Source organism: Zalophus californianus, chromosome 5, assembly GCF_009762305.2.
Source record: "Zalophus californianus isolate mZalCal1 chromosome 5, mZalCal1.pri.v2, whole genome shotgun sequence".
NCBI classification, from domain to species: domain Eukaryota; kingdom Metazoa; phylum Chordata; class Mammalia; order Carnivora; family Otariidae; genus Zalophus; species Zalophus californianus.
This window is the reverse complement of record NC_045599.1, coordinates 79,370,991-79,383,659: the sequence shown is the minus strand read 5'-3', so window position 1 is coordinate 79,383,659 and position 12,669 is coordinate 79,370,991. Positions and strand designations below refer to the sequence as shown.

At 38.5% G+C, this 12,669-nt stretch overlaps 1 protein-coding gene across 4 annotated transcripts in view; it reads left to right on the top strand.

Moving 5' to 3' along the window:
- Window positions 1-6,492: 6,492 nt before the first annotated feature.
- SLCO6A1 (solute carrier organic anion transporter family member 6A1) overlaps window positions 6,493-12,669 on the top strand; it is a 110,853-nt gene continuing 104,676 nt past the window's right edge. For all 4 annotated transcript variants that reach the window (XR_003522151.1, XM_027606062.1, XM_027606060.1 and 1 more), the window contains exon 1: window positions 6,493-7,014. Coding sequence is in view for 3 of the 4 variants with exons in the window: in XM_027606062.1 (XP_027461863.1) it covers window positions 6,699-7,014 (316 nt within the window). In the remaining variant the exon portion in view is untranslated. The remainder of the gene's footprint in view (window positions 7,015-12,669) is intronic.

The following is a 12,669-nucleotide window of genomic DNA, read 5'->3' as shown; positions in this document are numbered from 1 at the left end:
CTGCTGACCCCCTCAGTCTGCTCTTTAGCTATAAATCCCCACTTGCTTTGCTGTATTTGGAGTTGAGCACAATTTCTCACCCTTATTGCATTCTTTTTTTTTTTTTAATTTTAAAGATTTACTTACTTATTTGAGAGATACAGAAAGCAGGAGTGGGAGGGGCAGAAGGAGAGGGAGAGAGAATCCCAAGCAGATTCTGTGCCAAGCATGGAGCCCATTGCAGGAGTCATTATCATAACCTGAGCCAAAACCAAGAGTTAGTTGCCCAACCAACTGTGCCATCCAGGCATCCCACAAAGTCTTGAATAAAGTCCTCCTTTTCATTTTAATAATTTCTGTTTATCTTTTTAATGTTTTACTTGTTTTTAAAACATTAACATGTAATCCAGCAATCATTCTGAATGGCTTTAAATTTGGAGTTATTTATTAAAATGCATTATCTCTAACAGGAATTCATTGCTAAAGGTCTTCTTCACCATCCATCTTCTTATTCAGCTGCTTATTACTTCATTGATTGACCTAAATAATCTACTGTCTCCAACTCCAATACACTCAACCATTTTGCACACTGAATTCCTAGGCTTCACTAGCTAATGAGTAAAAATTACTTTATGTTTATTTCAACATCATACATTCTTTTTATTTTAAGTTAGTGGGGTTAGGGTCTATTCTTATTGTTTTCTTCCTCTTCTTTTTAAAATATTTTATTTATTTATTTGTCAGAGAGAGGGAGAAAGAGAACGCACAAGAAGGAGCATAAGGAGAGGAAGAAGCAGGCTCCCTGCTGAGCAGGGAGCCCAGTGCGGGACTCGATCCCAGGACCCTGGGATCATGACCTGAGCTGAAGGCAGACGCCCAACTCCTGAGCCACCCAGGTACCCCAATGGAGGGTCTAACATATAGAGGGCTATGCATAGTAGGTATTTTTTCATATATAGGTTTATGATTGTAATAATTTGATAAGTAATTATCTTTGTTTAAGTATCTACTATATACCAGGAACTGTGCTAGACACTCTTAGCATATTACTTCTAACCCTCACAATAATCTTTCAAATGAGTTACCATTATTTTCATTTTACAAATGAAGAACCAAGGGTGAGAATGTTTAAAAGAATTCTCCAAAATCACATAATAACTAAGCAGAAGAGCTGGATCCAAAGTCTAGGATCTAGATCCAAAGTCTAGGTTGAAGTCATCCACGTGTTAAACTACATTACAGTGATTTGTACTATCATGTTGTTTTTCTGCTTTATTGATGCATTTGCCAAAAAGAGTTATATCAAATACACTCAATAGGTTAACTTTAGTGAATTTTTCTTCCTACATACATGTTTAGAGGTTTTAGCTGAAATGGATATCATATGGAGGATATTTAACAGCACCTCATAAACCTTAATTGTTTAATTCAAGCTCGTCTCTTGAAATGCCTTAAGCTCTTGAATTGCCTAATTTCTTAGGGACTGCTTTAGTTGATAGCTATATTCACTGCCCACATTGAAATTTTATGTGATAGTCACTTGTTAACTTCCGGAAAACATGCAAAATTATTTTAATATCCATGCTTACAGATTCAAAGACAGTTTTTTTCTACATTTAGTATTTCCAAAATTGGGATGTGTTTTATAACTTTGTTTACATTTTCTATGAAAAGTTTTAAGTTCTTTTTTTTTAAGATTTTATTTATTTATTTGACAGAGAGAGAGGGTGATAGAGGGAACACAAGCAGGGGGGAGTGGGAGAGGGAGAAGCAGGCTGCCTGCTGAGCAGGGAGCCCGATGCGGGGCTCGATCCCAGGACCCTGGGATCATGACCTGAGCCGAAGGCAGACGCTTAACGACTGAGCCACCCAGGCGCCCTTCTATGAAAAGTTCTTTTAAATCAGTGACCCATCTTTCAGAAAAATACTCTACCTATGAAGATGTCCATTTCTGTATTGTCAAAGTCAAAACTGGAAACAAGCCATACCATCAATAGGGGAGTGGCTAAATTATAGCAAATCCATACAGTGGGATTTTATGCAAACCTTGTACCATCAAATAAAGATAGCCTACATGGATTGTTCAGTGTGATGTTTACTAAGGTTAAACGTGCAAGGCAAACAAAGGTCTGTTATTTCTTCTTAAATACTTAGTCTACAATCCTTGTGGTGGGATGGCAATACCCTCTATTATATCATAAAAACCTTGTAGTTAGACATTTCTCCACTCAAATAAATGCTATTATTAAAAAAAAAAGACACAATGAAACCATTTAGCTAGCTTTAAAAAATTATTATAAAAATGGGAAAACATGATTTTATTATAAAATAGAGTAAAAGAATTGCTATTAATTCTGTGATTTAAACACATTTTAGCCCCCAAATAACTTATAAACTTTTTCAAACTGAAAAGGAGCCTCTATAATCACACTCTTCATTATGGTAGCCACTGGCCCCATATGGCAATCAAGCATTTGAAATGTGGCCAGTCTGAACTGAGATGTCCTGTAAGTATAAAATACAAACTAATACTAAAGACTTACTGGAAATAAAAGAATATAAAATAGTCCATTAGTAATTAATGATTTCAAACATAATAATTATATGTTGAAATGCTAATATTTAGGATATATTAGGTTAAATAAAATATACTACTCAAATTAATTTTGCCTGTTTTTAATTTTTTTTGTGGTGGGGACTAGAAAATTTTAAATTATGTATGTGCTGACATTTTATTTCTATTGTACAGTACTCCTCTATAACTTTGGTTTCTTACAGACTCTAAAACTTCAAAGGTCTAATTTCTGGCTAAAACTGAAAAGAAATTAGTGAGGCACCACTTATGATTTCATTTTCACTCTCCTTTGGGCTTTAAAAATTATTTTTGTGATCAAAACAACAACCATAAAAAAAAAAGAGCCGAATTTTTACATGGGCAGAACTTCCTTTAGGACCTCATCTTTTTATCAGCAGGGAATTATATTAGTAAACAACACCACAGGTGTGGTTGCCCTGATCTTTTAGCTCATACTCTTTGTTACAGTGAAAAGGACATATCTTTTCATGACTGTCACTTGCTGCTTCCAGTGGTGATTTCCAGACTTACTTTCTTAAAGGACTAAATCATCTTTTTTCTCCATGGGTATTTTTTTTTTAAGATTATTTATTTATTTATTTATTGAGAGTGAGAATGGTAGAGAGAGAGCATGAGAGGGAAGAAGGTCAGAGGGAGAAGCAGACTCCCCGCTGAGCAGGGAGCCCGATGCGGGACTCGATGCCGGGACTCCAGGATCATGACCTGAGCTGAAGGCAGTCGCTTACCCGAGTGAGCCACCCAGGCGCCCCTCTCCATGGGTATTTTAAACATTGGCTACTGGCTACTGAAAATATGACTATACTTTCATACAGTTGTTTCTTATATAAAGGATTACTCAAATAACCCTGGAAGCAAGTCAGAGGTCAATAGGTATGATACTATTTATCAGTTTGTGGTAGTTCCCTTGTATTCTTAATTGCTTGTGTGTTTTTACCATGAAAAGGTGATGAATATTTTCAAATGCTTTTTCTGCATCTATTAAAATGATCAGGTAAATTTTGCCTTTTGTTAATCTCATGTATTACATTAAATGATCTTCAAATGTTAAACCAACTTTGTATTCCTGGAATAAATTCCACTTGATCATGGAATATAGTTCTTTTTCATATGTTGTTGGGTTTGACTTGCTAATATTTTGTGGGTTTTTTTTTATTTTTTTTACAGTTCCTGACATCTTTTTGAAAGATATTTTGATGGATAAAGAATTTTTGGTTGGTGACTTCTCTTTTATATTTTAAAGATAGAGTTTTATTATATCCTGGACTGCATAGTTTCTGATAGTATAATTCACTATTACTTATTTAATTTTTAAAGTTTTTATTTATTTATTTTTACATAATTTACTTTTAAAATTTGTTTATCAAAAATTATATTTCTCTTTTCTCTGACTTCCTTCAAACTTCTCTCATTAGGCTTGATTTTTAGCAACTTGACTATGATATGTTTAATGTGATATGTTTTCCTTTGTATTTATCTTGCTTGGGATTTTCTGAGATTATTGATTATGTGGTTCTACATCTTTCATTAGTGTTGTAAAATTTGTGACAATTGAATCTTCAAATATTTCTTCTACCTCATTATCTCTCTCTTGTACCTCAATTATACATGTGTTAGACCGCTAACTACTAATTTTCAGACATTGTATATGAATGTGTATTGCAGACCAGTGTATTTACACCTGGAAGTGATGATTCTTCTGTCTGACTGTTATTGTAGGTTTGTCAATGTTGACAGGGGTAGAGATGGATTTGGGTTTTGTTTTTGCTCTATTTATCTTTAGTGCACCACAGGCTTAAAATTCTTCTAATGGGGATTGAAACTTCCTTATGCTTGGTCTGAAACCTGGGGTGCTTGAGAGTCTTTTGTCAGTGTTACTACTCTACTCTCAGCCTTCAGTAGGGCTAGTATGCCTGCACCACAGAGGGGTTCTCCCTCAGGGTTCTCCCTCTGCTCTCTTGACCCACCTGTATTGGTACAGTGCAAAGCTCACAGTGGACACAGGACACAGGGCATAGGTTCCCCTGGACCAGCCCCAATCTTGGGCCCTGAGTGTCTAAGCCTCAAGGGTTGGACTTTGCTTGTTTTGGTGGCAGGTCTTGGGAAGGAACAATGTTCTTCCCTCTTTGTCAGATGATTTGTATTTCTACCCTTCCCTCTGGTGGTAGCCAAACTTTGGGGGAACCACAGAACAGGATGTTTTCCTGACTCTCTTTCAATGACAAATGGCTTTTGCTCTGTTCCTCTTGCTTTGCAAGTGGTTAGGGGGCAGGAGAGTTTCCTGCCTCAATCTCAGAGGCAGAACTGCTTTGGCTTTGCTTGTTAAAAGGCTTGGGAACATAACACTTTAGAGTAGGAAGTTAAGCAAGAGTCCCTGCTTCTCCCTCAGTATCAGCCCACTGCCACCAAATGCATTCCTCATTAAGGAGGGCTCTCTTGCTCTGTCAAATGGCAGAGATCTGATATGTGGGTGTGGATTCCCCTTTGTTTCTGAGGTTCCCAGGGTTTCTAAACTATTATGCTACCCCTCACTTGTCCTTTAAGAATTAAGATTTCAAATGTTTTCTTTTTATCTTCTTTTATGGTTGCTATCTCCTCCTTCTGAGAAAAGTGAAAGAGTTTGTGTTGTCTCATCCTTCTTCCTAGGGGTTTGCTTTCCTCTGGAAGCAATTCCCCTGGTTGCTTTGCAAATGTAGCTCTCCAATGGGCTTAAAAAGTGATAATTTTTTAAGATATCCAGGTTTTTTTTTTTCTTTTGGTTATTGTTGTTAGAGTCAGGTAACATTCTGTTTGGCTCTCTATATTCTGAGTAGAAGCAAAAATCTTAGAATAATTTCTCTTGAACAGAACCATCTTTTTCTCCCTGCTCTCATGCACTGCCCAGTTGGGTACCGAAGCACAAGAATGAGTCCCCCCACTTTCCTCTGTCCTATGCATCCTGTTTCCTTTATGCTTATTAATGTCATGAAGCAATGTGAGGGGATACCCTAGTTGAGTATGATGAATATGGAAAAACTAGGGCATTTTTTCTTCTTATGTAGTGAGCATATATTTGACAAACTGGGTCTCTTAAGAAAGGCAAAATAACATTTCTACCTACTGATTTGTATATAGTAAGGCAAGCTGAGGGTTCAGGTTGGAGGTATGTGATACCCTCCTTCACAGCTCTTCTCAGTGGTTTTTCTTCTGGTCTACCAGCTGTAGCACTTGCTGGCTGCACAAAATTTTGTTAAAGACCTGGGTTGTTTTTAGTAACATACCTCCCTTCTATTGGAAGGAAGATAGTTTCATTTCTCCTGTAAAGTCATCCAGCCTATTTATATGGAAAGCCAATAAGGTGAATTTTTACCATAAAAATATTCAAGTTTCATATTCTACTACTGTTCTCCTATATTCTTTCTTTTCAGTAAACTTTTTATACCTGAGAAAGTAAAACACACCCTGGGTCCCATCCCCCTTGTTAGGGAGGAAAATAATAATCCTTTCTATTCTTGGTTAAGGATAGTTTCTAGGACAATAATTTCTATGTGTAAAACACTTAAGAACATTCATTGGGGTATTGTTTTGTGATCTTTGCTGGTTTCTCTAAATATGGTAGAAGTGTCGTTTTCATGTCTCTGATTTCTCCTGGTCCTTCAACAATTTTCAGGTTGTTTATAGTGAGATCATCCAGTTCAAAAAACATTACAATAAGGTAAGTCTCGCCTCACTGCACATTTCTTCCTTGCTTTCTAAGAAAAAGTATTAAATCTAGCATCTTTTGACTTCCATTAGAGTTACTCTGGTGCCCCCGGCTTGTGTTAGCAATGTCAGAATCTAGTAGTACTAGCTTCCTTCCCTCCCCACCCCCCACTCCTCTTCCCCACGTGGAAGCAGAGAAGGAAACAGCCTTGGAAGTTCTCCCTGGGCAACTGTCAACCTTTCAGGGACGTTTGCTTTCTGCTCAAGGAGAAACGTTCGCTCTGGAGGCTTGGGCTGGAGGCGCCTCTGGTCCAGGCCGGCTGGCCTTTCAGTAGAGCTGGTAGAGGAGGAAGCCCCTGGAAACAACAGGGCACGCCTCCTCTGGCTCAGTGCCGCCCACCCTCTGTGAACCGAGACCCCAGCCTCCGCAGGCCATCAACCGGCCATGCCAGACGCCCTAGCGGAAGTGGAGCCAAAGGCTGCCCAGCTCCAGGTTGCTGAAAATACTTTGACTACCGAGGCGGAGAAGGGCAAGAAAAAACCCCGGTTTATGAAGACGGTTCCCCTTAGCCTGATCAAGTTCCACACTTTTCAAAAAACAGAAAAAGGTCAGGCTGGGGCCACACCCCCCGTCGTGAAGAAGACAAAAGAAAATTTGGAGGGGCCCTGGGGCTTGGGCCGTATAGTTTTTCCCGGGTGTCAGCGGCTCAACAACATCCATTGCTTCCTGGTTTTCTACTGCCTCCTGATCACCTCTCAAGGTGAGCCTGAGAGGGGGTGGAGGTCATTCTGGGGAGTGCAGCCCCGGGGCACGGTGGCGTTGCTGACGTGGCAGAGGCGGGAAAGGGACAGGCGTGAGTGGGGGACTCCCTGGGGTGACCCAGCTTGAAGCAGCTGTTGTCTCTCACGTTCTCAAGGTCTGTCTGGAATCAAAACAGGTTAAACGGGCCGTTACCTTGGGTGTGTGCTCCTGTCATTGCTTCACCTCAGCAGGCCCGTGAGTGACACAGTCCACCTTACACAGTGTTGGTGATAGGGGCCTGACCTCCAGATAAGAAGGTGCTGCAGAGTCATTTAATGTTGTTTGGTCATGAATCCTGGGAAGTTCAGGGTTGAATTATTTGGGGGGATTAAGATAAAATGGAATCCGATGTCTGTGATCACCAGTTTGTTTCTGCTTCTGCTCACAATTTTGAGACTGGCTGGCCAAGCTGCTCCCTGCCTGGATTTGGTGTCCTCATGTGTGAATTGAGGAGGTGAAGTGGGACCTCAAACAACCTATATCAGAGAACCCAAATTGGCAAGTGTTTATCTTTGCCCACACAGTTAAACAAAGAATGTGAATTTGAATGCCTTTAGAGCGGGTATGCATTCTTTACTTGGATTGGCACTCACTACTCCCCTTATGCTTCAGATTCTTTACTATCCTGTTTATACTGATGGCATTGAAGTTTGTCAGACATGATCTCTCTTTTTGCTCTAAAATGTTTTTTCTAAATAAGTACAATAAAAAGGCTGTATGTGATAAGAATCACATGAGAGGAACACATAAATAATGATCATTTTATCTTGATTTTATCAAAGAAGTTTCTTGGGGAAGAGGCATTTGAATTATGCCCTGATAAATAGGGTACAGTTGTGATAGCTGGAATGTAGCTAAGGAGTATTTATTGTATAAGGAAATGAATGAATGAATGAATGAATGAATGAATGAATGAATGAATGTTTGGATAAATAAACACTCAGAAACAGGAAAGCCTTGTTCCAGAATGGTGAGTGATGAGTTTGGCTTGGATGATGGTTTCACCTAAGCACCAAGAGGAGTAATTATATTTGTTTTATTCATTAATTATAGTGACTAAGATAGAAAAGACACTCATTAAGCATGTATTGGATGCATAAATGAATAGGAAAAGAAGGAAAAGACAATTTTATGAAGGTCTTTAAGTGCCAGACTGAAAATTTTGAGAGGATACTAAAAGTTGTTCACTTCCTACTAATGTACTGGGTGATGAGTAAGGTCCTTTACAGGCATTGTCTCACTGATCTAATCTCCTTACTAGGTTGGTAATGAGCCATTGAAAGTTTTTAAACGAGTGATTCGCAGTCTATGTTTTCAGCTCCACTACTTTTTAACTGACTTCATATAGATCATTAGCTTATCTTGGGTATAACATTGGGTCTTCCATTCATAAAAATGATTTATCCATGTATTTATCAGCTGATCTATTTATTTGTTGTTACATTTTAAACAATTTTGAAATAATTTCAAACATACAGAAAGGGTGCAAAGCTGATACAAATAATTCCTGCATCCCCTCACCCACATTCTCCGGTTGTTTATATTTTACCACATTTGTTCCTTCACCTTTTCTTAATACATGCAGACATTTTCAGACATGGTGCCCCATTACTGCTAAAGGCTCCAGTGTGCGTTCTTCCAAAGTGAGGACACTTTCCTACCTAACCATTATACACCCTTCTCAGTCAGGAATATCGGTGCAACACTACCATCAAATTAGGAATTGGTGGCCCCACTCAGATATTGCCAACTGCCTCAATATTGTCTCCTTTTCCTTTCTGGTCCCAAATTCTATCCAGGAACACACAATGGATTTAGTTGTCATGTTTTAGACTTCTTTAATCCGCAGCCGTTTCCCCACTTTCTCCTTGTTTCTTATGTCCATGCAAGTCTTTAGGCATATGGGTCTTTCATTCTGTATGTTGAATTTCAACCTGGGTATATTTGATGTGTCCTTATGACCAGACTCAGGTCATGCCTGCCTGATTGGATTCAGAGTATTATGAAATTGGTCTCAAGCATAGTCCCAGAAGATATATCCATAAAGATGGGATTTTAGTGGGAGATGGGCAATCATTTTTGGCATGTAGTGGCATCATAATGAATCAAGCTATCACTTGTGTTTGATCAGGATGAAATACCAAGTCTTAAAAGCCCAAGTGGCTCTACACTTTACCTGATGGTAGTGATAATGACTATAAGAGGGATTTGATATATGACCTTATGACCGGACTCAGGTCATGCCTGCCTGATTGGATTCAGAGTATTATGGAATCTTTTGAGTGCCCTTAAGCACTTAGGAAAAGAAAATGACAAATTCAGTTCTCTTAACTCTCAGCTCAAGTCCTGTCTGAAAATTCTGGAGCTCCCATCACAGCCCTAAAAGAAATTCTCATTTCTTTTAACTGTAGATCTTATATTTTTGGAAATCAAACACAAAATTTAAGTGTATGGGTTGATGAGTTGTAATGGCAGTTGAATGCACCGTCTCATAAAGTTTGTCCTGCATCTTCTCTTCTGTTACGTATCCAAAAAGAGTTGTTAATTTTTTAGTCTGTTAAGTTTGTTACTTGTTAGGACAGAATGGTGACTTCCAAGCTCCTTACATGTAGAACTGGAATGGTATATAAGTTTTTGTATGGACACATACTTTCATTTCTCTGGTTTTATACCCAGAAGTGGAATTGCTGGGTCCTATAGTAGCTTTATGATTCACTTTTTAAGTATTGCTGTAGGTTTTTCATACATGTTTTATCAGTTTGAGGAAGTTGCCTTCTATTCCTAGTTCACTGAGTATTTTTACTAAGTGTGTTGGGTTTTGTTAAATGCTTTTTCTGGGGGTGCCTGGATGGCTCAGTGGGTTAAACGTCTGCCTTCAGCTCAGGGTCTGATCCCAGGGTCCTGGGATGGAGCCCCGCATTGGGCTCCCTGCTCAGCGGGAAGTCTGCTTCTCCCTCTCCCTCTGTCTGCTGCTCCCCCTGCTTGTGCTCTCTCACTCTCTATCAAATAAATAAATAAAATCTTTTAAAAAATTAAAAATATGCTTTTTCTGATTTTTTTTGTGTGTGTTTGTGTGGTTTTTGCCCATTATTATATTAATATAATGAATTACATTGATTCACTTTCATATTTTGGTATGAAATTAAGAAGTCCCATGGCTTTGCACATTTGAATTTGGTGAAACATTCAAAATAATCATAAACAGAAACAACTTATTTGAAGAGTTTTGTCTTATAAGGTATTTGTCAAAAATTATCTGAATGGAGTATTTTGGCTGAAATATTTCAATAGAAAAAAAAGAACTTCATACATTATTTAGTAGCATTTTCCTTGGGCTTACTAGATATTTATGCACCTGTAGAGAGTGTTTTCTCAATTAAAATGTGACCTACAGTGGAGACTCATTTGGAGGCTTCACATTTATTAACTATTACGTTGGAGGTCCCTAAGACCTCATTCAGGCTGTATGATTCACTAGGAGGATGTGGGACTCAGAGAAAGATGTTATATTCATGGTTATGAATCATTATAATAAAAGGATACAGATTAAAATAAGTAAAGAGAAAAGGCACATGGGACAAAATCCAGAAGAAACCAGGTCCAAGCTTCCATGTATCCTTTCCCAGTGGAATTGCATGGACATGCTTAATTTTCCCCCCAACAATGGGTGATAACACATGTAAACAGTTGCCAGACAAGCTTATGTGAGCCTTGGTGTCTGGGTTTTTTTGGGGTGATCAGTCATGTAAGCACGCAGCATCTCTGTGACTGACCTTAGCTACTCAGACTCCATTACCCCACTCCTACATGCACAACAAAATACACGTTTAGCAGAAATGATGTTGTTAGCATAAATTATCTGATCAAACTGATACATGGCCCAAGGCCTTAGGCATATAACAGATGTTCACCTTAAACCTTGTTTAATATAAACTGTTAGATCAGACTGGTTCTGTGTGGTCCATGGCCTCAGGCAGAATATTCCAAGGGCTCAGAGTCATCTTCCAGGAGCCAACCAAAAGCTAGTCTTGAAGATAGGCATTTTTTAAGCAACCAAGGCCTGCTGAGTTAACACTTCACTGCAAAACTATACAAAGCAACATGGATCAATTGCAGCTAATTTCATGGGAACAATTAGGAAAAAAGATCATACTAAAAATCTATTCTTCAGAAAAAATATGAATAACATTTTATTAGAAGTAAGTATGGCTAAGAAATTAAAGTATGTGAGTGCATATCAAGAATCGTAATCTTTTATTTTTTCAAAGTTATGATATATAATATAAAGGTGTTTGAAAAGTTTTTGAATAAGCTTTTAGCTTCACCAGTGTAGTAAAACTTGTCTATAAATGACAAAAATCTTAGGATTTTTTTTACATACTACTCCATTACCAGGCACTGAACCAGGAAAAAAAGAAAGCATCAAAGATGGAATCTGAAGTTGGTTATCTGACCTGATTGGGCTTGAAAGCAATGAAAACAACAATATTTGTGCCTGTGGAAAATAGTATACTGGATGTTTTTGTCATGTAGTGATGTTATTTAAAATGTTACCTAAAATCAAGTTCTCATTGAAGGCACGACTTTGGGAGATGGATGGCTTCTCCAGCTGACTCCTATGGTAGAACTTTCAACTAGGAAGATTTTGGTGTTGATCAGTTGCTTCTGATTGTTCTGGAAAGTTTACAGAAAGAAAATAAGAAGTTTAAGGCATGATTAGGAGAACGTGTGAGCTTCTCTGATGGTTCTATGAGAATCTCATCACTTTTAGCTGCACACTGCGTATTTTGAACAGTTCCAACTCAGAATTACAACGTAAGTTCAATGCACAGATTCACCAGATCACTTTTGTTAGAGTTGAGGTATTGAGTGGAGAAGAGTGGAACCTTAAGAATTGGGATGAAGGCATTTGGCTAGAATTCAGTGAATCTGAGGACCATAAATCCCAAAATCCTAAACCTCCTTTCCCAGTAAGAGCAACTATATCTCCTATGTCAGAAGAAAAAGCAATTTCTTTTTTGAAGACACTGAACTTCTTCACTGAAGTTAAGGGAATGCTGATTGCCCTTATGATCCACGCTACTACCCCTTATTGCTGCCAGACTCATAACTACAATTAGATCCCAGCCTTCCCAGAATGACTAACATAAAGTCTACCCTGGGAGATACGATACACCACAAATTTGCCTGCCACTGCACTGATGTCTCTAGAGAACAGCTGGTTTGGAGTGTGAGGGCTACCTCTTCTAAAATGAAGGAAAAGTTTCTTCACTTGTTCCATGCACAATTAAGAGACATAATCTTCAGTGAGCTTGTGTTTTTTTTGTTTTTTGAAGATGGAAGTATGTTATGATAGCACTATAGCTCCCCTCACGGGGGGCCCTGAAAAAATAGAGGAAAAAGGAAATCTTTCCATTGGGCAGACCATTGAGCAATACATCTGATGATCCATATTGCCTAGATACCATGCTGCCGTTGCCTAATGGTTTGACCATTTGGTGACTAGAAGAGCTGGGTAAGTGGCATGTCTCTTTGAATGGGCAGAGTTATCCCGTGTGGATGTTCACCAAAAGAAATCCATTGCAGAGGAAGCTTTCAGTAATGAGATAGGTAA